Source organism: Bicyclus anynana, chromosome 10 (assembly GCF_947172395.1).
Source record: "Bicyclus anynana chromosome 10, ilBicAnyn1.1, whole genome shotgun sequence".
Taxonomy (NCBI): domain Eukaryota; kingdom Metazoa; phylum Arthropoda; class Insecta; order Lepidoptera; family Nymphalidae; genus Bicyclus; species Bicyclus anynana.
In genome coordinates, this window is record NC_069092.1 from 12,955,422 (window position 1) to 12,983,390 (window position 27,969).

The window sequence follows — 27,969 nt, forward strand, 5'->3', positions numbered from 1 at the left end:
TAGGCCATATATTATCTCTGTATTCCTACGGGATCGGGAACCACACGGATGAAACCACGCGGCGTCAGCTAGTTACGTTTATAAATCTAGCGCCTCAAAGCAAATGCTCAGTTCGCTTACGCGAGTGGAACAAGATCCGCCTATGGCCGCCATTGACGGTCAATTATTCTCACGTTTCTGAAAAGCAAACGGCAGTACCCACGCGGCATACTATACAAGTCACGTACGCAGTGACCAACACACGATCAATTATAGTCGTGGGTGCTACAGAAACGTGAGAATAATTGACCGTTTGTGGCTAGCATTACGCGAGTGGAACAAGATCCGCTTATGAGTATTCAGGGGAGCGCCCGTCAAGTGCAGTGTGTCACTGCGCGGTCGTTGATCTCGTCGAACTAATTTTACTTTCATTAAATTGCTGAGACGCGGCTAATTCGTGACTTTCAGATGTTTGTTTAGTTTCGTTTTTTTTAACACCTTTGTACGCTCGATGGCTTTAGTTGTTATTAATTAGCGCCTTTATTCGAGTTCGTTCTTCATTTATTTATTTTCATTCAAGTGTTGATATTTTAAATGCTTAACCTGCATAGATTCACATTCGTAAATGGAATGTAAACATTTCGTTCGAATTTTTTATTGAATCAATGTGAAGATATTGAAGAATTAAATCTCTTGGATTTTTGAAAAGCAAAGCACCAATATTACTTGACAATCAGTACATGGAAGGCAATAACAATAAAGATTTAGTATGAATAACTATAATAATAAATTTTTTGAAGAAGTAAGTCCAAGGTTCGAAATGTTAACTTAATGAAAAATAATAATAAATAATTTAAATGATATTAATCAGACTATTTCAACGCATAGGTACATTTGTCAGTAAGGTATTTTTGCAAGATATTTTTTGACAAGTACGTTTTCTGAAAAAAGCTAGATCAACTTATCGCCCCTAAACCAAAAAGAACACTATACAAGAATTGCTCGTTTAAATTACTACATTAGATAAACAAAAGTGGATGTTAAATGAATTATAAAAGTTGTCCAGCATATAAATGAGTAGTAGGACAGTACCACAGATTAATCACGGATAGTGTATATATCCAATAGCTGGAGCGCATGGAATACGACGGTGTAGTAGCCCCACCAAATACAAAATTCAAAAACGTATACATTCTCGAGTCAGTAAGACACGAAGTGTCGCATCAGTAATTTTTAATACTATTAAAAAAAATGGAGTTTTATATTTTTAAACATTTTATAAACTGTTCACAAAAACTAAAGAAATAGAAAAATAGAGAACTTTTTATTGCTAATTATCGATTATTACGTTAATTTACATAATTGTTGTTAAATTTTGAAATACAAATTATGAAACATGTTTGTGTCAATATCAAATGGATGTCAAGGAGACGCGTTTGTTTTTTATTCAGCGGCTTCAACACGATTCTTGAAAAGACTCATTCTGTATGATATTTACTCTGTGGACAATACCTAGAATGACGAGCAGGATTTCAAGTTCAATGTGTGTCGGCGCTGTAGGTCGCGCTGTGACCGACCGACGGGAAAGCTGGCTTTTACTCTTACGACACCAGCCTGTCTATTGTCATAAATCGGCATTACTAAAGTGACAATACTTTAGGGCAACTTTGGTTTACGTTAAATTACTTATTTACCGAAAACCAGTGTAATCTATACTAATATTATAAAGAGGTAAAGTTTGTAAGTTTGTCACATTCTTTAAATGGGGTAATCTTCGGAACTACTGGTCCGATTTCAAAAATTCTTCACCAGTAGAATGCGCTTTCAATTACGTAGTTCCCGTTCCCGTGTGAATATAGGGATCAAACATAGCCTATGACACTCGCAAATAATGTCTTAATAATTCAAAATCAAATGATAAGTACTACACACTACAGCTACATATACAAACAAACTTTTGATCTTGAATTTCCATTAGATCATTTAAGGTTAATGTATTTTCTGTCCTCTATTTTCTGTCTTATGTGTTTAGGTATATCTGATTTTATTTATTTTCTTTTTTTGCATTGGTTGTCAGATTTGAATTGATCGCTCGTTAGCGTTAAAGCAGCCAATTGTATATTAGTATGAAATTCTTATCATTTCCTGTTTGTTTAGATTTATCATTTTATTTTTGATTCCTAATATATAATACTAGCTGAATCCGCGCGTATTCACCCACGTGGTTCCCGTTCCCGTAGGAATATGGGTATAATATATAGCTTATAGCCTTCCTCGATAAGTGGGCTATCTAACACTAATAGAATTTTTCAAATCGAACCAGTAGTTCCTTTGATTGCTTTATAATATTAGTATAGATTTCATTCATTAACTCATTCATATGTATTTTATCTTTTATCTTTTAGAAACGTATAAGCAAGGTGATAAAATTGAAAAATAACACGCACAGTATGATGATGATGATGATGTTGTTGATAAATAATATGATAATTACTATTGTATTCTGTTTGTATTTACTTCTAACAATCGAATCAGTTTAATTATTTGTATAACGACTTAGGTACTTGTGGAGAAAACACTCATTTACAAGGCACTAGAGCTATTGAGTGTACGCAACACAGATAATTACTGAAATCAGTGCAACAGTTTTTTTTACTTTTCTAAGTAAGCACTAAGAGTTGTTTACATCGTTCAGTTACAATGATACCATTTAAGCTAGTGGTTCTCACTCAACGGAGACAAAACAGGTAAATAGCGTACTTAGACGGAACTGGACGTGTCCGTCAGAGGAGGGAGTGGGTCAGTGCCCAATATGGGGGCTTTTGCCCGATGACCGTATTAGATGCCATCTCGTTCTATTTCCTAGCGGAAGACTTACGCCCTTCAATGAATTGATGAAAATGATGAAATGATTAACTAATTGCTGAATAGTGCTAGTAATCTGTCCTACTTTTAAGTTATAATATAAAAAATATCTAACATCCTCATTGGGATATTGTAAACAAATGAAATACAACAATAAGTTGTTCTATAACAATAAAAATTTTATTTATATTTTATGTTAATTTTAATAGTTTTGATGTTAATAATTTTGACCGCGCGTATCGTAAATGATACGACCCAATGAGCAATATACTTTGTTTTGAATAATAAGCAAAATTATGATTTACCAAAATATCATGGTAATTTTTAGATATTACTTTTTTTCTAACGTCTACTTTAACTTTTCTATTTAAGATTCCAACTCTTTTGTTTTGTTCTAAATTTTAATTCAAATAAATTTCTAGGTGTTAATTTTCATTCATTTCATAATTGAGATTTTTAGAGTTTGCTGATCTCTACATTTCTTTGCAAAAACAAAGATTAAGTACAAAGTTAGAGTTTCCAGACTTTTGAACTCGGTTATTATTTATATGAATTCAATAAAAGTCAGTTTCATTTCTAACCAAAATTGTAGTTGACATAATTTACACACTAATTTATTTATACATTATTTCTATTAAGGTTCATGCTCGGAACCCTAAAAATCTCGTAGCACAGTGGAAAACAGACAAGCCTCCTTGGCGCTCTAGTGATGTACCTTAAAAGGAGCTTGTGTCGATTAAAAACCATTAACTTTCAAGCGCCGCTCTACTTAGCCTTTGCTCGGCCTCTTGCCATGTATTAATTGAATTGGATTTAATTCTGTTCTTTTACAACACCTTACTTTTACGATATATTTTCGTCATATATTTTTTTAAGGGAATGTTAGAAAATTTTTATCTATGAATTTTTTGTCGAAAGGTATTATCTCTTATAACATTTAATGTGATAGTACTTTTACCTATTAACCTTTTGACTCCTAAATGGACGACCGGTCGCCCATCGTATCCGTTACGTGACATGTATATGTTCAACGCAGACGGGCTTTTGGATAAAATACTCGCGGGCAGCGAATGGTTAATGCTATTGTAATTGGTTATAGCTATAGTTGCTTGAAATGCTTGTAATATTTTACTGGAAACAATACTTTAATAGTATCACCCTAATTCAACTAATTAAATTTTGAATTTTACGTATTAAATAACAACTTGTGACGGAATTTCAAATTAAATTTAAGTTGTGTAATGAAGATATAACCGAGGCTTAGACAGTTGATAATTCTAAAACTGAGAGTTGAAATCAAATCTATCAAAGTAACAGCATAACAGTGTAATGTTATACCCGTGAACACCTACAGAGTCGATGCGAACACGCTAAATTTAACACCTAAAGTGAAAGTTTTTCTCTAAGCTTTTGTCATTCAAATTGTGTTAATCAATATTTTAAATATAAAATTTTATTTATACCCTACATAAAGTAGAAGATGTGGGGTGTAAAAAATATATTTAAACATTTTCATAACCAAGATTAGAAAAATAAAATGTGACAGTCTGTTGCTATAATAAAGCTAGCTAAACCAGCACGCAACAAACCTTAAACATATTTGAATGAAACCTAAAGGAATATAAAATTTTATCTTTACCCTTATACGTAGAAGATGTGGGGTGTAAAAAATATATTTAAACATTTTCATAACCAAGATTAGAAAAATAAAATGTGACAGTCTGTTGCTATAATAAAGCTAGCTAAACCAGCACGCAACAAACCTTAAACATATTTGAATGAAACCTAAAGGAATATAAAATTTTATCTTTACCCTTATACGTAGAAGATGTGGGGTGTAAAAAATATATTTAAACAATTTGCAATTATAAAGCTAGCTAAACCAGCACTCAACAGTTCTTAAACAAATTTGAAACCTAGAGAACTGAATAAAGCAGTAGCAGTTTGTCAAATAATTGCAAGGAAACAATGTTTGTGATTTAAATTATCTCACCATATGTAATACTAGAAGAATTCCTATAACGAGACTCCGTTTCTGCCGCATCGTGAACTGTAAACAAAAAACATAAAGATAAGATAATAGTCAAGATATTGAATTTAGTTGAAACAATACAATAAGGAACTTATGCTAACTTATTCTAATAACTATACAAATCATGCCCACGTAGAATGGTAGCAAGAATACTAGCTGCATTCCCAAGGCTGATCCTTTGCGCAAAAAATGAGCCAACCCTTCTGTCACCAGTCGAGGCAACTAGCCGCGGTGAAATGATTCGGTAAAATTTTTTGGCACTGCAACTCCATGGCCCAAGGGTCTCCACGGCAAAAGGTACAAATATGTAACTTTCTGACAGAGAGGCATACTTGAGCCACTTACCGGTTTCAGCTTGAAACTAAATAAATGTCTAATATGATGATGTCATAAATTGTGATGGGTAAATTGTGATGGGTAAATTAAAGATGTATTAGGAATGTACTTTAAATGTTTAATTAATATAACTACAAGAGACAAGAACAGTCACAGACATACTGATAGATTTAAAAAGCAATATCTCCTTGTTGCTAGAATGTGTGCCTTTAACTACGTGAAGAAAGTTCAAATGTTTAACTAGTATGTTCACATGGTTTAAAGGGAAAGTTCCAATAGGTCGTGTTTCCAACGGATGTGCTCGAAAACTGAATTTATTTAAAAAAAAAACTTTACACAACATCGACAACTTAAATCAACAACGTAAATTAAGATTTTGAATGTAAATATGATACCCGTAGCGGGTCATTTCAAAAAAACTTACGTAAAAATCAGTTTGGTTTTGAAACTATAAAACTATCCACCCAACACTTAATTACAATTTTTTTTAAGTTAATATACCGTCGTATCTTCTTTATAATACAACAATAAATCAGTGTGTCTGTTAATAAGAGAAAACCATTTCTAAAGAATAAGAATACGCGAAAGATTTTAAACTCGAAGATAAGTAAGAAACTAAGTTTGAGCATTGTAATGATAAAATAATTAAATACCTAATTGTGATGCGTAAGCAGATAGCGTGTTTCATATAAATATTTGAGAACTTCTCTAACAAGTTCACTGAAGCAAGTAATAACCTCAAAGTGGCGCTTCATTCTCCCATAGTCAACATAGTTGGTAGTTAATAACAAATATACATTTATTATACAGTTTCTCATAGTACAGCGACGTTGTCGACACACTGTAGCCTAGTACCCACGAGACAAATTCCTATTTGATTGTAACTAGGTAAATGCTATAACTAAGAACGTACTTACATTTTTTAGATTAACAACTTAAACAAACTATGACTTCTACATATACATTCTGTATTAATCCTATTTTACAATTGATGTTTAAGTACGCTAGACATACTCATATTGTGCATAAAGTTGGTCTTATGCAATATTTTCAACCAACAAGTTTCATGCAATTCAATAATACCTAATTGAATGAAACAAAATTTTTCGATAATACTCATACCCATGTGAATAAATAGTAATAAAGATGAATCAAAATCAGCAATATAATTAACAAAGCAGAAAAACATTGATGCAGTTGAAAGATCAGAGTTACCTATTACGAGTACGTATTCTGTGGCTTTAAAAAAATCTGTAGGTAAGTAGGTAGCATATATTTTATAGTTTATTCGTTAAAAATAATATAAACCTAATTCCTCTACTCACATAAGTTCATTGGAAGACGATAAACAGACATTAATAATGCTAAACTGTTGTCTTGTACCTACACTAATGTACAATTATAATTTCTAAGTAGATTCCTTGAGTCTGCAAACTATCTCCTGTCAAGAAATTAACAGGCCGAGGTACCATGGGCCTCCTCGTTGATAAAGCAACTAATATTATGGAAACAAGGGTCAAAGTTTACATCGGTCGAGACCCATGGTTATCATTTGTAAGATAGTTTGATTCCGTGACATATGAAAGCAAAAGTTTATAATTTTGCTTAGAAGAAAATTATATGCGAATTATGAATGCATGATGTATTTCTAATGTACTGTCGATTATTTTTAATTCTAATACAATTACTTTGTAAACTATTATTATTATTTTATATGTAGTTTAAATCTTTCTATTTGTTATCCTCGTTTTGTAATCACTTTGCTCTTTGTACTTTTATGGTACCTACGTAATTTTACGCATATTGTGTTTATGTTAAAAGATTATATGTGCTGTTATTTGAAATGTATTTTTGTAATATAGGTACATTTGTAAAAAGCGTTGTTAAACTAAATAAATTTAGTCGTAAATTACTTTATTTCCGACTTCGACATTCTATCTACTGTGCAGTGATTAGTAAGTAGATCAATTTTGATTATTACAGGAAGTATAAAACCACACGGACACGAAACTGCGGCATTTATCTCATCGATCTCATTAAAATATCCGATTTCACTCTCTTTTCGTGATTAATCAAAGATCCCGATTAACATATGTAAAACATGATTATAAAAGGTACAACAACAAAATGGTTACCAACCGCCTGCCAAACTTAATTGGCAACAGTTGAAAAGTGGAAAGTAAAGACAAGGGCACACCGATCGGCTTTAATCACCGAATATTTTGGGCGTTCCAGAAGAACGGGTTGTCTTCGTACAAGTGGGTCGTGGGACTACCAGGAGAAAGTATTTGTGAATTCCATATTGCCGGAACTCTTTGTGGAGAACATTTTTGTACTTTTTCTGTAGTTTATTACCGTGGAATGATATGCGGTCAATGTTGTGACGTATTTGTAAATGTAAGTGAATTTTATACGTGGTTCATCATTTACAACATAATGGAATTTCGCTTTGTATTCATCTACTCTTGTCAAAAATCACGCCTTTCATTATTACATTAATATTACATTTACATAAATTAAAAACTGGAGGATGACAGTTTGGAGAGAAACCGACATAGAGGCAGTGGCGTGCGCAAGGCCTTTGACTATGGTAGGCATTACACGTACATATCGTACAGTGCATATTCATACTGAGCCATCAGATTAGGCAAATCATTATAGCATCTATGGAGCAAGCCACTGTACAGAGGGTTTTCATTCGGTTCAATCTAGGTGATGATATCGCATGGATTCGCTAACTATATCAACTTACTAATAATGTAAATTACATTACATTTTAAACCTACATTGTTTTTAATTCTACTTTTATACGTCAATCGTCATCTTATTTATTAAAATACCTGTTAATTTTAAAGTTTTATAAAATAATATACCTAAATATCTTAATATATAAATGCTAAAGGTCATCACGAAATCTCAAAAACTGCTTGACGTACAAACATAAAATTTGGCAGGGAGGTAGTGTACAGTTAGTAGGTATCCACTAAAAACGGATTTTGCGATAAGGCCGGATTAAGGGGGTCTAAAGTCGCGGGCGTCCGCTAGTAATAAATATATATTTTATGTTAAGGGTACCAAAACTGTCAGGCTCAATATTAATTTATATCGTAACATGAAGCTATGACAGCATTGGCTGTGTGTGATCTTGTCGTTAATCATCCGAATTTGCATTGTCATCAATGGTAGTCAAGAGTGTGAGAACAGCTTTTGCATTCTCTAAAGTTTCAACGCTGTGTCGTTGGTTTCCATGGAAACTTCGTTGTTAATGACATTTTAATTTTGGCATCCCATATAAATAAAGTTCAGATTCGAACAAACTTGTTATAGGCGATTATTTCATCGACGAGTATAATATAGCGTAATTGCACCCTTGTTTTCAAAACATGCTGTATTGTACGCGTAGCTTTTATCGACTGCTCTTTTATAAAAGTTTTGGGGAGTAGTTCTATATCAAGAGAGCTACTCCCCAAAACTTTTATAGTGAACCCGTTATTAACTGAGTTGCCATCAATTTCCCCTTGTCTCTATGTCCCCTTTTTATATCTATTGAAATTTATGGCCTACTAGTCAGCTAGTTACCAGAAGGCTAATTTATTAACTTTAACGTATATTAGCGCTTGATGTCTAATATTTGAGGTATATTAGACATCAAGCGGGTTGCAGGGAGCCGCTGGATGCTCGCGGCTCGAGACCATTTTGTTTGGAAGTCCATGCAAGAGGCCTATGTCCAGCCGTGGACTTCCATTGGCTGTTAATGATGATGATGACGTGTATCGTGTATTAGTTGACATATACGAAGTTGAGATTCTAGTTACAAATGTCCTCCGGTGCCTACGGACGACCTTCGTGGATATCATACAATAGGTAGATGATATTTCTCAGTTGCTTTGATGTTTATTTTAATAAGTTGTTATTTAAGACCAAGTTAGTGAATAGGCCAGCTGACTGACTAGTTTGTGCGTTATCAACTGAGACAGTAAATGACAAAAGATAGATAATGATAATGACAACTCATCCCACTAATATTATAAACGCGAAAGTTTGTATGGATGTTTGTTTGGATGTACTCTTTAACGCCGCAACTAAAGAACCGATTTGGCTGAAATTTGGAATGGAAATAGATTTTTTTCTGGATTAACACATAGGCTACTTTGCATCCCGGAAAGTCCCGGATGGTTCCCAAGGGATTTGTAAAAAACTAAATTTCACGCGGAAAAACTCGCGGGCGTCCGCTAGTTTACAATAAATATAATAATTTGAGTGAGATTTAAGAAATCTCACCTTTTCACGCTTAATTGACACGCAATATTTCGATGTTTTGTACCGTATGGTACTGACTTATATATGTATTTGGATATTTTTCTAGTGAATACGTAATTGATTTCAATTTTACACATTTTAATACTTGTTCCTCTACTATCAATAGAACATTCTCGCGTGTTTTATCGATACTGGTTAGTTCTGCTGATTAGTTTCACTTTTACTGGTGAATTTTCATTCCCACATTTATCATCTCCATGTGTTGTAACTTTTTAAAACCTTTGAATAATTTTTAAAATTTAGAATATTTTATAACTGAGATTCGTGCATAATTTTTCTTTTTGAGAATACGATAGGTATCAGATATTTAGGTACACGGAAATCTTTAAAAGATATTTGGGGATTGTATAGTGTACTCCTAACATAGCTCGTTCCATCGCCCGCTCTGTGTCTCTGAGCTTTCTATTTTATCCCTGAGTGATCGAATCAGAAATGAGGAGATCCGCAGAAGAACCAAAGTCACTGACATGCGAAGCTGAAGTGGCAATGGGCGGGGTACATAGTTCGAAGAGCCGATGGACGTTGGGGTTCCAAAGTGCTGGAATGATGACCCCGCACTAGAAAGCGCAGTGTTGGTCGACCCCCCACCGGGTGGACTGTCGACATCAAACGAGTCACAGGGATTCGTGGGATGCAGGTTCAGTATCGTGATGTTTGGAAGTCCCTACAAAAGGCCTTTGTCCTGCAGTGGACGTCCATCGGCTGATATGATGATGATGTATAGTGTATATGGATCTGTTATATCCATTATCTACTCATCCATACACATTCTAAGTTCATCATTATCATTCTGAGTATATTTTAAGGCTCTTTATAGGGGGCCTCCTTATATAACTCTCTTATGATGGGATTTTATTATAGGCCAGCGTGGTTGACTTTAGCCTAACCCCTCTCATTCTGAAAGGAGACTCGTGCTCAACAATGGGTAATGGGTTGTTAATGGTGAGATAAAGATTCGATGTAGGTAACTTACGAGTATGTTAGTTTCTCAAAGATATTTCACAGCTTTCGTTTTTAGTTTACGACTTTACTCGTCACCATTATTTTAAAACTAAGCATGATTGACTGGTTTACTTCAATATCTCATTGACTTAAATTTTGAAAGTATTGATTATTTAATAAAAAGCCGTGATAGCCCTGTGGATATGACCTCTGCCTTCGATTCCGGAGGGCGTGGGTTCGAATCCGGTCCGGGGCATGCACCTCCAACTTTTCAGTTGTGTGCATTTTAAGAAATTAAATATCACGTGTCTTTATCGGTGAAGGAAAACATCGTGAGGAAACCTGCATACCAGAGAATTATCTTAATTCTCTGCGTGTGTGAAGTCTGCCAATCCGCATTGGGCCAGCGTGGTGGACTATTGGCCTTACCCCTCTCATTCTGAGAGGAGACTCGAGCTCAGCAGTGAGCCGAATATGGGTTGATGACGACGACGACGACGACGATTTTTGAATTAATAAATTTTTAATAAAGAAAGTGTTTCGCCATAACGTACGACTTATTGCATAATATAAACATTTTTCTTAATGGCTGCATGTTATGTTAACAAATTATGTGCTTTTACTTTTATAGATATTAAATATTTAAGCAGTTTCGCTTATTATACTGTTTAATATTCGCTGGTTTTCGACATAATGGTCAACTAAAGTGATCGCGGGTGGTAAATTATGAGCAATAACCGTTGGAATAATCACCATTATGAGAAGGTCGTTGACACTAAGAGAATACAAAAAAAAAATGTATTATGCCTTTTATGCCAAGCTTAAGCATTTCATCTATGTTCGTACAGATAGTGGTAGTCCTATATTAGGCTATTAGTCAATATAGCTTAAAACGGTAGGATTAAAAGTATTTAGATTCAGAAATGCTTACTTGCAATGTAGTGATTTCTAGATAATTTTTTTTAAAGCATTATTGATTTTGACGACCTCCGTGGCGCAGTAATATGCGCGGTGGATTTACCAAACGGTGGTTCTGGGTTCGTTCCCCGGTTGGGCCGATTGAGATTTTCTTAATTGGTCTAGGTCTGGCTGGTGGGAGGCTTCGACCGTGGTTAGTTACCACCCTACCGGCAAAGACATACCGTCAAGCGATTCAGCGTTCCGGTACGATGTCGTGTAGAAACCGAAAGGTGTGTGGATTTTCATTCTCCTCTAACAAGTTAGCCCGCTTTCATTTAAGACTGCATCATCACGATTAGAGAGATTGTAGTCAAGGGCTAACTTTTAAGAAATTTAAAAAAAGAAAAAAAAAAGTTTTCTATATTCTGAAGTTTTCCCTTCTTGTGCTTCTAGTGGTCTACAGGTTGGTACGTGGTTAAATAATTCAAATATTTCATCAGCTATTATAGATTTCTAAGATATTTTACGTTTTACCTACGTTTCTAACATGCTCATTGTTCATACGGATTTTTTTATTTATTATTGTATGTTATTCCATATTGACTACCTACTCGTAACAGTAAGCACCACAAACACACGAAATGGAAAGTAAGGTAACAATGTCATCTTAAAATAAAATCTAAAGTTGTAAAACATTGTAAATTAAGACTTAACTGTAATATGGTAATTTTATCGGTCATGCAACTTTGATCAAAATATATTTTCATTGATTCCATCGAGCACCGTTCAAAAATTCGACGCAAAAATTATTCCCGTTTAATATTACTGACAGTTATATCCCACAATTTGATATCACAAAGGCATTTAATATATTTCGAATATAGATTCAATTTCAATATACGTAAAATTTAATATCCAAATGCCATACCACGCGTTTAAGCGTTGCCTTTAAGCGTACACTCCGCTTCAAATAAACATGCATTCGCAGATTTAAAATGCTAAAAAAGGGCATTCAGTGAAATGGATAAAAGGAGATGGTCCATTTCAGGTCCACTTTTGTACCGCGTATCATTAAAATTTAAAAAATACAAGGATTTTATTAAAATTTATTAAAGAGAACTAAATAAAATAAAAACCTAAGTTTAGATGGCGCCCTTAAAGCAATTAAGACATGACAATTGACAGCAAACGTCAAATCGATTACTGCATTGAAAACGTCATCTATCCGCCATTGTTACCCTTATTGGTGTTGCATCTCTTGGGTGATATGAATATTATTTCGAATGAATTTTTTTTTTATTAAGAATGAATACAAAAATCAACTTAACTTATCCTAATAACTATACAAATCATGCCTACGTGGAATGGTGGCAAGAATACAGGCTGCGTTTCCGCGCTGCATTGTTAGAATTGTTTTCTTCTTTACTCGGGATATAATAAATATACTCATTGATACCAAAAACAAAGTATAATTTTCGACTATTAATGAAACTAAACATTAAAATTATTGGTTAAGTATCGAAATTAAAAGATACGTCTAAATGATGTTTTTTAGAACAAGAAAAAGGTAGAAAAAGGTGAGTATTAAATTTTATTCCAAGGCAACTGTACATATGAATTCAATAAAACGAATGATCTCGTCTGGTGACAAGCAATTTTAAATGCTCGTATCTAAAAATTAAGGTGCAAGTTGTAATAAATCAAGAAGGCGGGCTTAATCTTTCATTAAAGGCTTCGAATATTGTTGTGACGGTTTACGCTGATGTTTATAACGTGCGAGTAAAATTGCCTTGTTCCATTAAACGGTGCCCGTTGACATTTATTGTGAAATAAAAGATATGGAAATTGTGTACACCTGCCGCCAAAGAAAGTACTTGCCTGCGGATTGTATCGTATTGATTACAAGGGCTTAATTCATACGATGGATATAAATCTGTGTTGCCCACTGTACTCGTGTTGGTGAGAAAACATTGAGTTTAACAGTAAATAAACTCGTATCTGGATGATCTTTTTCAGCAATAAATACTTATGTATGCCTGATTAACAACGTGTTTTAAGCCAAAGGTACGATGATTGTAGTTTTAAAGGTTTTTTGTTTATAATGTCACAAATGCTCGTAAAGTATCGCTTATTTTACCCATTTCAATATCGTAATGTATCTCATTACGCACATGTAAAGTAAAATGCACTTGTGCCGTAATGTGATTTAAAAACTTTATAATCCGACTAAAAACGAACAGTACTTTTTGAAATCTTGGCAAAGAGATTTTATATCAGAAAAGTGCTGAACATTTTATGAATAAAATTAACTTTGTGAGAAAATATAATATATAATAAAAAAAAATATAATTTTGACAATAAATGTCATCTGTATCACAGAAACACAAAAATATTAATTTACTTTATTAGTAATACTGGCTGTTTTTGGTCTTAAAAATACAAACGCTGGTGTGCTCACTTCGTTATCTGTGCAAAAATTATAAATATTGATATATTTATAGACATTTACGTAACAAAGTATTTCTTACTTCCTACACGCTATATCCACTACGTTCAAGCTAGACAGGTCACAGACAGCCTTGATCTGTACTATATACTATATCTCCTCTCGGTGCAATGAACCGAGTCGAAAGTAAAAGTGCGCGCCAATGAGCGACATTGAAATACGTTTGCATCAATTGGGCCTCCGATTTGTTTACATTGTTACATACTTCGGACAATGTTTACTATTTTACAAATTTTATAATATGGTTTGGTTTAAGGGCAATAAGATCAGTCATCAACAACATCTTCCTTATCATCATCATCATCATCATCATCATCATCATCATCATCATCATCATCATCATCATCATCATCATCATCATCATCATCATCATCATCATCATCATCATCATCATCATCATCATCATCATCATCATCATCATCATCACCTGCCGAAGGATGTCCATAACTGGTCATTCGCCTCTTTAATTTTCAAAATGGCAGTCTCGAGCCATCTGCATCCAAGAACTCCTTAGGATTATACGAGTACCTACTGCAAACTGTAAAAACTCTTGTTATGTTTTTGCAACAATAAGTATAGCCTATGATTTTTTTTCAATTTTTAGTTTATCTCTCTGAATCTATACCAAAATTGATCAAAATTCATCGGCTTAGTTCCTCGTGAAAAGATTATAAACAAACTTACTTGCTTTTACATTTATAATATTAGTACTTATGAGATTTTGTGCACCAAAGTATAATTTATTATAATTTTGATTTAAGTGCGTCAAGTTGAAAATTACAGCCTAGGCGATATTGCAGCTCGAGCCAAAGGCGAGAGCTATAGTAAGGGAGCAGAGGCTGTAATTATCAAAGCGCGCGTTTGTCATACGATCTTATCTTACAAGTGACAACAATGCGTTGTCCAAGTTCCCAAGTTTCTGCGATGCTTTAGCCGAATTGGTAGTTTTTAACAACGTCGTTTTGTGTTCCGACTCTATAAGAACACCAATTAGGCGTATGATAATAATCTGACATATTGTAAGAGCAAACAAAACACTCTTAAATGAAAGCGTTCATGATGTTTACACTTTCACCGTTCGTGTAAAGAGGACCCGGCAGTGTAAGGTTTCGTACAACAACTCGTCACAGTACCTACCTATCTACTTAAACGTATAATACAGTCGGGTTAGTTACAAAGTTTTTTCATAGCGATGTGTATTGATATGAATATTAATGTTTTTATCGTTCGCGACTCACTATTATCAGTAATAACATTAGTTTCAAAATTGCCTGTAAACTAAATCTAATTAAAATAAATTAATTTTGACTTTGACTGTCTATGGCCGGCCGCTCTCGACTCGTTTTCCGTGTTCGCAAAACCGAATGCATGAAATGAATACAAAATACATTAAATGGCGCACATGTACTTACTTTTTTTCCGAACAAACAAATATCCGCGCGTATACGTAACGAATGCGAGTCCTCGCGGAAATATTCCGAATTAAGCAAAACGTAAAGCGCAACTTAACGCAATAACGCATTAGGGAAACGAATATGGAAAACAACTGTATGGGGCCGATCTACGCATTTTGTGTAAAATTGAGTTCATTGTCATTAATTTTATGAACTTGATTCGCTGACTATGGGCCTTATTAGAAGACTCAAAGTCACTCAGCGGGCGATGGAGATCTGCGTGATCGAATCAGGAACGAGGAGATCCGCAGACGCACCAAATTCACTGACATAGTTCAGCGAGTCGCGAAGCTGAAGTGGAAATGGGCAGGCCACATAGTTCGAAGAGCCGATGGACGTTGGATTCCCAAGGTGCTGAAATTTCGACCCCGCACCGAAAAGCGCAGCGTTGGTCGACCCCCCCTAAGTGGACCGAGGATGTCAAGCGGGTTGCAGGGAGCCACTGGATGCTGGCGGCTCGAGACCTTTGTGCTTGGCGGTCCATGCAAGAGGCTTATGTCTAGCAGTGGACGTCTATCGGCTGATAAGGTAAGGTAAGGTAAAGTAAATTTATGAAGAGCAACTTAGCAAAGTAATAACCCAATTTGACTAGTTCTCTTATTATTAAGTCATTAATATATAGTTTTTTGTTTTATTTAACGATGACATTATCTATTATCAATAAATAAATCTTTGAAAAATTATGATTTGACCAAACAAATAAGTAACTTCTTTTAAAATTTGAAAGCTTTTTAAACATAAATATTTAATCAAGTTGTAACATTTGCATTTATTGCTAACAAAAATAAAATATGCTCACAAGATAACCGTAAACAATATACATAATGTTATGTAAATTAGTTATTTAGTAATTTTACTTTCTATAAGGTTAAGCGAACAATACGTTAAATTTTTTTTTTATTGTTTACATGAAAATGAAAGTTGAATACATCACTATCCGGGGATATGAAATATTTTTAGGTTTTGTTTTTTATAAGATGTCCTCTCGGAGTTGGTTAATTAGTGGTGTTACACCCCATGCCTCTAAGTTCCATACGCATTTCTTTTAAGGAGAGTTAATAAATATACTGTATGAGCAGTGGTAGCCCAGTGGATATGACCTCTGCCTCCGACTCTGGAGGGTGTGGGTTCGAATCTGGTCCAGGGTATGCACGTTTCAGTTGGGTGCATTTTCAGAAACTAAATATCACGTGTCTCAAACGGTGAAGGAAAAACATCGTGAGGAAACCTGCATACCAGAGGATTTTCTTAATCTGCGTATGTGAAGTCTGCCAATCCGCATTGCGTCAGCGTGGTGGTCTATTGGCCTAACCCTTCTCATTCTGAGAGGAGACTCAAGCTCAGCAGTGAGATAATGATGATATACTAATAATGATGAAGATCTTAGACGTTATTAAATAACTTAATAGGTACGTAGTTAACCCGCCAACGCGGACGTCATTTTGACTTACACAGACTGGTCCCCAGGTGACCCTGGTCTCACAGACCGGGTTGGCACCAAAGCTCCAGAACCTGCACTTACTCTGACTTTGCAGATTAGTGAATAATGGGGAAATATGCGGCAGCGTCTCGAAATGACAACGAAACTCGTTGGCGATAGAAAAACTTATTTGATTTTATAAATCACCTGGTCTCACAGACAAATGCGTCACTGTTGGCGGGTTAAGGACTAACCTGTCGCTGAACTAAAAAAAAAAGATCCCGATTCACACACTCACACACTCGGCTATGTCATTCACACACAATCCCAGGAATTTAACAGTCATAACATTAATTATAGCAGACAATACGGCTTGGGAACACACATACATCGGCGTAAACCCACAGACCTCCTGACATACTTAGCGGATCTCCGATTAGAAAACCAAGTGGCCAAAGATATTAATGCAATAACATAGGTGACACGACTATTTGATAGTGCTCTACCGTTTATTTATGTTTTAGTGCTAAGGTCTATACTTACATTAGATATAACATAATACTTACGCGTTAGGCGTGAAGATCGATAAGAGGACTATTATTTGAATAATATTTGATTTGATTATTTGACTGACGGCCGCGTGGCGCAGTAGGTAGTGACCCTGCTTTCTGCATCCACGGCCGTGGGTTCGATTCCCACAACTGGAAAATATTTGTGTGATGAGCGTGGGTGTTTTCCAGTGTCTGTGTGTATTTATACATTATATAAGTATTTATATGTAGTATATAATTGTATATTAATATTGTAATATCAACTATCTTAGCACCCCATAACACAAGCTACTCTGTATGCTTACTTTGGGGCTAGATAGTGATGTGTATTGTTCAAGTATATTTATTTATTTATTATTTATTTATTTATTTTATTAGCTCTTATAGTCTTTCTACCTTTATTTTTTTATTAAAAGAATATTTTCCATATATTTCCAATAATCCCGTTCCCCGTTTGCTGTAGGAGTTTGAGTAGGACTATAGTCTAATGGACGGGGTTAATTTCTCAGCGTAGGTGCAGCCCTGTTAAGGGTTAAGGTTTATATCTACAGACATTTAGCGTGCCAGACACGTGCTTTGGCAGACAAAATTATATTTTTTTTCATTTATTTTTTTATTCTCTACTAGTTAGCCCTTGCTACAATCTCACCTGATGGTAAGTGATGACGCAATCTAAGATGGAAGCGGGCTAACTTGTTAGGAGCAGTATGAAATCCACACAATATTCTTCTATACCGATGAGCCGTGATAGCCCAGTGGATATGACCTCTGCCTCCGATTCCGGAGGGTGTGGGTTCGAATCCGGTCCGGGGCATGCACCTCCAACTTTTCAGTTGTGTGCATTTTAAGAAATTAAATATCACGTGTCTCAATCGGTGAAGGAAAACATCGAGAGGAAACCTACATACCAGAGAATTACCTTAATTCTCTGCGTGTGTGAAGTCTGCCAATCCGCATTGGGCTAGCGTGGTGGACTATTTCTCATTCTGAGAGGAGACTCGAGCTCAGCAGTGAGCCGAATATGGGTTGATGACGATTCTTCTATACAGTGTTTATTAACGTATTTATACCGTCCCATTTGTGCGCTCAGTGTTGTAGCCTATTCTTCGGATCACTTTTTACGATGATTTTAGTAAGGGATGTAAGTGATCTATAATATAAAATTATCATTGAATTATTATAAAGACTACGAGATTGTTTTATTTTTACTTTTGTCATTTCTGAAGTGAAAACTCTGCTGTTATTTCAGTGATCACTTCATAAGGAAAGGTAAACCGCATCGTAACGTAACGCGTTACGGCGTCAACCTGTCTGGCTTCCCTTGCACTCACGCATACGGCAACAGGTTCAAGTTATCACTTCTGTAAAGCATCCCGAGACGCAGATTTTTTAAAATGTTTTTATGTGATTGTAGATTACGTTTTAGTAAACTTTTCTTTCACACTTAAAGGGCCCCGTATTATTGATACGGCAGTAGCTACGCTACGCCTCTGATTTCGTTATATATTTATGTCAGTAATAAATAGGGTTGAGACACGCACGTTTGAAGATATTTTACTTTTACCTGGTTAATCTTACGTCGGTACCATTTTTTTTTCAAATTTTATATAATTTTATAGTAGTAAAAGATTTTAGTAAAAACATTTTTTATTATTAAATTGAATCTAAGATTTCCATACAATTGCATCGGTCGCATATACATTTGGTCGAACGATCTTACGTATGAAATAAATCACTGTTTCGATCGGTCAGTGAACGGCAAGAAAGAGTAGTCGAAAAACGAAAGTAGAATCGATCTAAAATCGGTACCGCCGAAACATCGGGTTTGCATCGGATTCTGGTCAGTCGGTCGGTAACTTTCACCGACTAATTAGTGATACGAGTATCGATGTTTTACACCGAGTCAATGTCGATATCGATGTTTATAAGTGTCTATTAACTATTATTAAGTTAGGTATTCGAGATACGACCACCCCTTGGAGTGGGCGCGGTCAGTTAGAGCTAATAGCTTTGAAGCTATTATACAGATTGTAGCTTTGGAGTTATTGCAACGTTAAAATGTACATAAATTTGCTTTTTCATGTAAAGTTTTATCGATAACTTGACTAGACGTGTTCTCACTAAGTATAAGTTGGTAATAAAATTCAAGTACAAGGCCTTTAAATAACATTGTACATACTCGAACCTACGTCTTGAAATGCACTTTTTATCAATAGTTTTGGTTTTATTTATTTTTTAAAATAATATTTCAAAATACTTTATATAAGTAGCAAAAAAAATTATAATTAAAAGTAGGTAATTAACCTACTGATTTTAGTTACAGAAAAGAAATATTTGACTCTCTATTATTTTGATTTCCTGATTAGCATACAATATTAAACGAAACAAAATTAATAATAAAATATTTTGTTGATAATAATTATTTACCACAAAAAATTAAAATAGTTCCATTATTCTGTATATAGGCAGGTATCTGAATAATAATGTACTAAGGATTACTGTCACCCAGTAAGACCGCTGATTGATCAACTTGTTCACGTACTAAGTATCATAACTATTACATTTATGCAAATACTCTTTGAAATTAACATAACAAATAATATTGTATTAAGCATAGCATTGCCATCGCAGTTATACAACAAAGTTATTATAATTACTTAATTGTGTTACTAAACAGAGCTTTTTACAGTTGGTATTTTTAAAAACTATCAAAATAATGTGTGTGTAAAAATAATTAACATTTCACTTTTAGTAACTAAATCCCGCAGTTTAAAATCCCTTTCTAAATTAAGCCAGGGCCTCTGGTAGATTATTAAATATTTTGTTTTTCAAAAAACGTTTAGCAGTTTAATATGGCTTATGAATGTTATAATTATTATTATGTTTAATTGAATATCAATTAGTTTTTTTTTATCATGTAGTATTATTTAAGAATTCTTATTTTAAAAAAAAGTTATTTTTAAAAATAAATATCGACAATCGATAACATGACGTCCCACCACTATATGGCGTGCGCGGGCGTCTTTACATGTGATAGGCGGGCGGACATGTGAGACATGCGCATATCAGAATTGACATGTACATGATTGAATGATAATTAGCTGTATCGAACACTTCAATCACATCTCTTATAACAGATATAGTATTACAACGAAGTCACGCACCACGCTATTGCATTATCTGTGACGTAACTAGTTTTTACATGCGATCTATACCTACCCTTAAAGTGAGAGGTCTTAGTTGTTGGTTACAACCAGGGGAGGAAGCCTCATAGAAGCCTTTTAGAGGGATTTTCATATTTATCACCAGTCCAGCTAATTGACTTGTACGTACAATGTACATTAGATAGGTACATATTATTTATTATTGGAATACGTTAAAGGACTTTCATGATTATCAGGCTAATTTATTAACATGTACAATAAATATAATTAATTATTTTTACAGCATATCTCCTCTCTAATGAATGAACCAAACTTTGACCTTTGACCTTTGACCATTATGCTCCAATGCGAATAATCAGGTCTAAAATAATCGACTTACGGTTTGTAATGATAACGTCTTCTTACTCATAAGTCACGTATAAAAACCATTTCAGTCGTTCTGTATTACCTAATGATGTGACACAATTCAATCGACATTTCAATTTAGAGTAAACTATCGACCAGTCAGCTCATTGTGCTCTGCATCATCAATAACACGGGCTGCGGCAAATTTCTCTGTCGTTTTTACGTTTGATAGGCGCGCGGATATGCGCAGATCAAAGGTGACGCGGACATGAGTGATTGATAAATAGCTGCATTGGACACTTCAATTGCTTATAATATAATCCCTCTAGCACTGGCATTCTACCGACTTCGTGAAGTGGTTACGTAGTTCATGCATTTACTATTTTTATTCGATTCGCTTTCTCTACTGCGCTGTGAAAAATCCTTTAAATTATGTACCAATTTAGTGCTCTACTGTACCACTATTTAGTGTACCACTTATTTGTCCCGTAGGATTTCAAATCATTTTATTTATATGCGCGACATTAATGTAGATTTTCTCAATTTATTATATCAGTTGTTAGGCTGGGCGACCATCTAAAACTTTTATTTCTCTATCTCTTGGATTTGTCCCTTTTGTGTTTTTTGTACACTGAAAACATAAATTATGTAAAATCATGATTCTTTTCCAGGAATAAGCTTAGCGATGAACAAAAAAACTCAGATTTGCATGTAAGGTAAAAAGTAAAAATTATAGAAAAATATATTTACATTCGTAAATCCTGTCTGGTAATATAACTACTTTAAATAACGTAAATAATATTATCGATAAGTAAGCGCGTTACATCACTAATATCATAATATTGTTGTACCGATTTAAATAATGTATACAGTGAATTTCGCGGGAAATTTTATATTTACATTATATATTATATTTTAATATACATTCGGATATGCGCATATTAAATGTAACATGAACGTAATCAAATAGATAGACTTGAATTATAATACTAGCATGTAATCATCAGTTTAAGAGCTTACCACAGAGAGAATGTAGAGATCGATTCGTGTAAGTATTTTTTTTAAGAACAATGCTCGTCCAAACAGGTGGCTCATCTAAATGGTGAGCCACCTGTTTTGGAACGATGAAATATATCGTAATATTTTCAACATAATTTTCATAAATTTTCATAAACTGAGCATCTTGCAGCAATGCAAGTTGGCGGTTTAAGGACAATAATGTTTGACTTTTATATTAGTAGATTTTAATCAACAATCGCTTTTAACTTGCTCTCCGAGGCACGGGGTGTAACACTACCAACTTCATAACTCTGGTCTGAGAATTTTTACTGAAAGTTACTTAAAAGAAAGAAAACCTCAGTACTTCATAGCCCGTCCCAGGACTTGTTATCCGAAGCCAAATATAAGCTTATAAAGGCAGTTACTTTATAAAACTTTTATCTTAAAAACCCCGAATATCTTAAATTCGGTTTCATTTAAAAATTTTGTTAACTCGTTATTGAGATTAATGTTCCGTAGGACGAGGCTGTATCGGAAAATCGAAAGTGGTATTAAAAGGGAACAAAAATACCTCGTGAAAGTGAAAGCGAAGCGTTTGTGACAACCCTAGCTCTCCGCGGGAGGTCGACTCTTCGTTATTTAATTCTCTATTTTTTATGTCATGGCCTGCGACAGTTAGACATACTTAATTTTAGGAAGGCTGAAATTGGTCAGTCTCCTACCATAGATAAGTACGGTAGTCTAGGTATGTAAGGTAGTCAGTTATGTGGAGTTAAGACTTTGTAAGGTATAGTCAAATGCAATTTTTATGACGTTTTCGAACATTGTGCGTTATGCTGCGCAATACAAGATTTTAGGTATAACCCATCACGCAGGGGCTCGTCGGCAGGGCATCACCCCGAATCCCACCCATCCGAAGTCGCGTCGCACGACACTCGCACCTTATTCCAGAGACATCACATCTGGACATTTGTAACCTGCTATAGTCGTGATCTTCACGACTATAGCAGGTTACAAATGTCCAGATCTTAAGTAGTCCAGGTATAACGCATTATTTAATATTTTCTACTCAACCTCATTCTTCAAAGAATTTTTTAGACCGCTAACTTTGTGGATACCCTTCGTTAAAAATATTTAACGTGTTTTACGAAGTATTGCTATCACGAAGTTTAGTGACTGACAAACAGAGAATTTCTCATTTAATGAAAATTCCATAAACCCACCGTCAAGCGAGTCGCAGGGAATCGCTTGATGCCGGTGGCTTAGGGTCGATTTGCTTGGGAGTCCCTCTAAAAGGCATAATGTCCGGCAGTGGACGTCCATCGGCTGATATGATGATGATGATGATGATTCACACGGAAACGGTAACTATGCCAGCGAAACCGGCGTCCGCTAGTAATAAATTAAACTGTCTCAAAAAGCTGCAGCTAACTAAATTACAGCCAATGTTTCTAATTAAAAGTTATCACATGCTAATAAAAAGCACGTGCGAAACATCGCCCGTTCCCATTCAAATTTCACTTTATATTTCAAATGAAGTGTACAAAAAGTTTCAGTTCTGTGTGAAATATGTCCACATAGTCGGCGTCTAACAAAAGATCATTTGTATGCGTCAATTAGAGGTTGTAGCTTTCCCTTTATATCGAGAAAAAATACTATGTAAGCGAAAGCGAAGCTCGATTTGTCTGAAAAGAGTTATTATTCATTAACTTTTTGTTGATAAGGTTAAGGTGTACGGTTGGACGTGTATTTATTATGGTAATTTTAATATCTACACTTACATTATACATATGTATGATTTGTATTTTTGTATGTAACGAATAAACTCGTACATTATCTGGGAGTATCATATATCTCCGTATTCCTAAAGGAATAGGATCTACGAAGGACCACTTTGTAACGGACAAAACAAAAACACAGAAATATTCGGTGAAAATGAGCTTTTCAGGACGTATATCGTTGCAAGGGATGTTGACAGTTGGGTAATTCGTAACGAACTGGGTTTATTAAAAAATCTGTCAAAACTGACAGTTGCCCTTGAACGTTATACGTCCCGTTGTTTGCTCGGCCTTTTTAATTTATTAAATACATACAATAAGGTCGGGATTTTCTTTATAAATATAATAATAATTTGCGTCGCTAACAACACGCATGAAACTGCGAGTTTCTGCTAGTACTCATTATCAAATATCAAACATTACATCTGTACATATTATATAATACAAACTCTTGCGTCTCGTCTGTCTGTCTGTTCGCGATATACTCAAAACTATTGAACAGTTTTCTATGTGGTTTTCACTATGTAGTGTATTATAATGAAGCGAGTCGCTGGTAATCGCTGGACGCTGGCGGCTTAGGATCGTTATGTTTGTAAGTCCCTACAAAAGACCTATGTCCTGCAGTGGTCGTCCTTCGGCTGATATGATAATGATGATGAATAGTAAAATGTATAGTACTTTTACTATGAACTGTCTGTCTGGTTGGTCTTCTAGCTAGTAGGAGTGGTACCACGAAGCCTGGATTCGTCTCATGAGTCAAACATAGATTTTGAGCTAATCTTTTTACAAAGGCCTCTTGCATGGACTTCCAAACAAAACGGTCTCGAGCTGCCAACATCCAGCGGCTCCCTGCAATCCGCTTGATGTCCTCAGTCCACCTAGTGGGGGTCGACCAACACTGCGCTTTCCGGTGCGGGGTCGCCACCTTGCATCTTGGGACCCCAACGTCCATCGGCTCTTTGAACTATGTGCTCTACCTAATGCCACTTCAGCTTCACGACATTTTACTAATGTCTGAATGAGCTTTATAAGTATCGTTGTGAATATTAATATTAATAGCTTCTTGTAAAGTAAATAGAATAGTAATAAATCATAAATAGGTTCTGCTATTTTTAGTGAAAAACCGACAAATCTGACCGTCAATGACAAAAAGCCCTTAGCATCTTTGTAACAGAACATTGAAATCGTCTTTTCCTATGGAGGAGTACTTTCGAAGTACTTCGAGAGTTATTAAATTTATTATTCATTCAATAACCTTAAACGCCTCCTCCTATTCAATATTTGTAAATACTCGTAGTAATAGTATAGTCTTTTGTAGTAAATGTAAACAAACTAACAGTGTGTATGTATAAAAAAGCCTCCTTTAAAGTCGATTAATATTATCTGGTTGAGGAATATTGGTGTTACTGACGTACTTTTTGTTTTTTTTAATTCTTAGTATTTTTCATAAAAGAAAAATAATTTATATACCTAAATAAACATAAATGTCGACGTTGATCTAATAGCGTTAATTTTGCGTTATTACATGTAACCTAACATATGTAAAACAAGTCGTGAGGACAATACAAGATCCTTATAGTTTTATATAGATTTAGACTTAACAATAGTGCATAACGTTCCGAAAGCTTTAGAAAATCACAGCCAACACTCTCTTAGTGCTTGTTAGGTTCCTATTATAGGTATCATTTGATTGCTTAGTTTTTTTATACCCTATGTATGTTGATCTCAATAATACATTGTTGTAGACAGGTAATACTTGTGAAATGTTCACTACGGCATCGAAAGAAAGCTGTCGCGACCGGCTCAGTATGTATGGAGGTAAAGTCCAGTACCTACTGTATGTGTATGGTGTATTTATAGTATGCGCGTTATCATCTGAGTCGTCCGGTCATAAAAGTCAAAAAAGATAGGAATGTGCAGCGCGCCTACCTGCGCACCCTAATTATCGATAAACGGCTACCTGCGCACGTGCTAATGATGAGTCAATAATGATTTGGACGATTCTGATTGGTCGGTTTCTAATGTAATTGCATTGCGTATTTTTTTTGCTATAAATGTGTTTACTGCAATTAAATAAATACATTCATGTGTTACTCGTTGCGCACTATGGATACTTTATTTTCTAACGTTGATCTGAAGAAATTACATGGCGATATTAGCCCTCAAGCTCGAACACTGATTCACAACGTATTCCTGTTTCTCAATGAATTGAAAAGTGATCCGAATAAAGTGGCTTCTCTAAATTTCAACAAACCACGTGAAATGGCCGCATTTGTTTGTGGTGTGAGCAGAGCGACAGTGGACCGAATCAAGACGGAAGTATCACAATCAGGCAGTACCTGTATACCAAGAACAAATTTTAAGAAACCACAAACCGTCACTAATATTGACGATTTTGATAAAAGTGTGTTGAAGCGAACTGTAGCTTCATTTTATGAGAATGGAGAGTATCCATCCGTGGCGAAAATTTTAGAAAAATTCCGTGAACAATTACCCGATTTTAAATGCGGCAACACTTCAATGAGAATACTACTGAAGGAGGTTGGGTTCCAGTATAAGAAAAATAGCGAAGGACGTAAATATTTAATGGAAAGAACTGATATTGTTTGTGCTAGAATGGACTTTTTAAGGAAATTGGATTTACTTAGAAGAACTAACGATCAGCGACCACGTTTCTATCTAGACGAAACATGGATTAATCAAAACCATGCAAGAAAGAGGATGTGGCTTGGAAGCAACGATGAAGGAGGTTTCAAGAATCAGCCTGTGGGAAAAGGCCAAAGATTAATAGTTTGCCATGCGGGTTCTGCAAGGACTGGCTTCGTTCCAGATGCGAAGCTAATATTTAAAGCGGTGAAATCAAAGGATGCTGATTACCACACAGAAATGGATGGCGAAACATATATGGCATGGTTTTCCGAATTCCTGAATCTACTTGAAGAGCCCTCAGTTATAATTGTCGATAACGCAAGCTATCATTCGATACAGTTGGAAAAGATACCCACAAGAAACACGAGGAAAGCTGAAATTCAAGAATGGTTGACAAAGAAAAAGATTCCATATTCCAGCAACGAAATTATTGAAGAATTAATAAGAAAAGTAAAAGCCAGTAACCCGCAGAAGGTCTACGCTTTAGACCATCTGGCAAATGAACGAGGTCATGAAGTAATAAGGCTCCCTCCATATCACTGTCAATATAACCCAATAGAATTAATTTGGGCACAAGTAAAGGGAGAAGTTGCGAAGAATAATAATACCTTCAAGATAGCAGATGTCGAAAATCACCTCCACCGAGCCATAGAAAATGTCACACGAGAAGACTGGGCCAAATGTGTTAGGCATGCCGAAGAACTTCAAAACAAAGATTTACAAAAAGCTCTAATTAGAGATCACGCGCCGCTTATAATAAATTTGGCAGAAGACGAAGATTCTGATGATGAAGACTCAGATGAAGATTAATTTTATTTAGTTAATAATTATATAATATGAAATATGTATTATATTAAATCAAATATTGTTAATTTTTTTAATTTTGTGAACAAGATACGATAATAAACTTTACTTATCGATAATATGTCTTTCATTGTTACACCCTTCACTAGACGGCTCCATAAGACCCATAAGTGCAAGCGAGATAGATATAGAGAAATGATTTATGGCCCTAAGACTCAGTTGTTAACGCGCGTACTATAGTAGTTGGGCTCTTTCTGATACAGCTCGAGCGAGCGAGCGAGAGTCAAAATCAAAATTCATTTATTTCAAGTAAGCTTAGCCACATAAAAAAAAAATTGTAAGTAGCTTGGCAAATTCGTTTGTAACACTCCCGATGGTCCGCGCGGGCCGGGGGGCGTGTAGCGATGAATGAAAAACCCACGACTGATGCACCTCACTTCCCCGCACGCACGATTTCACACCCGTGCAGTCTTTCCCCTCGTTGCCCGCATATCAAGGGAGTGTCATTAACGAACTTGCCAAGCTAGTTTACAAGCACTTTTGAAACGTCAACTTTGACTACTTAGTGTAAGATCCGGCGTAAAAATATATACCCTCATCTGTTATTTATTGGTGATAAGAAATAATTAATATTAAATAGGTGGAAGGTAGGTAGGAAAGTTTGTGTGTTTGTTCCTCCTCGCTGCGGCTACAACTGCGAAGCGAATTTAAGATTTGGTTGAAAGTTGGAATGGAAATAGATTTTACTCTGGATTACACATAGGCTACTTTTCATCCTGGGAAAATCTATGGTTTCTGCGTGATTTGTGAAAAACTCCCGCGGTCATCCGCCACAGTGACAGATAAAATTTACCTTTACACATTGCACTAATTCAACTAAGCAACCTATTGCTTAATTGAATTCGGGCCCAACGCATTTTTGTCA

General features: G+C 35.1%; 1 protein-coding gene across 1 annotated transcript in view; it reads right to left on the reverse strand.

The window, feature by feature from the left end:
* Window positions 1–27,969, reverse strand: part of LOC112046938 (uncharacterized) — a 43,404-nt gene that overhangs the window by 5,591 nt on the left and 9,844 nt on the right. Inside the window, exon 2 of the mRNA XM_024083794.2 lies at window positions 4,838–4,894. Within this exon, the coding sequence (XP_023939562.2) occupies window positions 4,838–4,888 (51 nt within the window). The 5' untranslated portion in view covers window positions 4,889–4,894. The remainder of the gene's footprint in view (window positions 1–4,837; window positions 4,895–27,969) is intronic.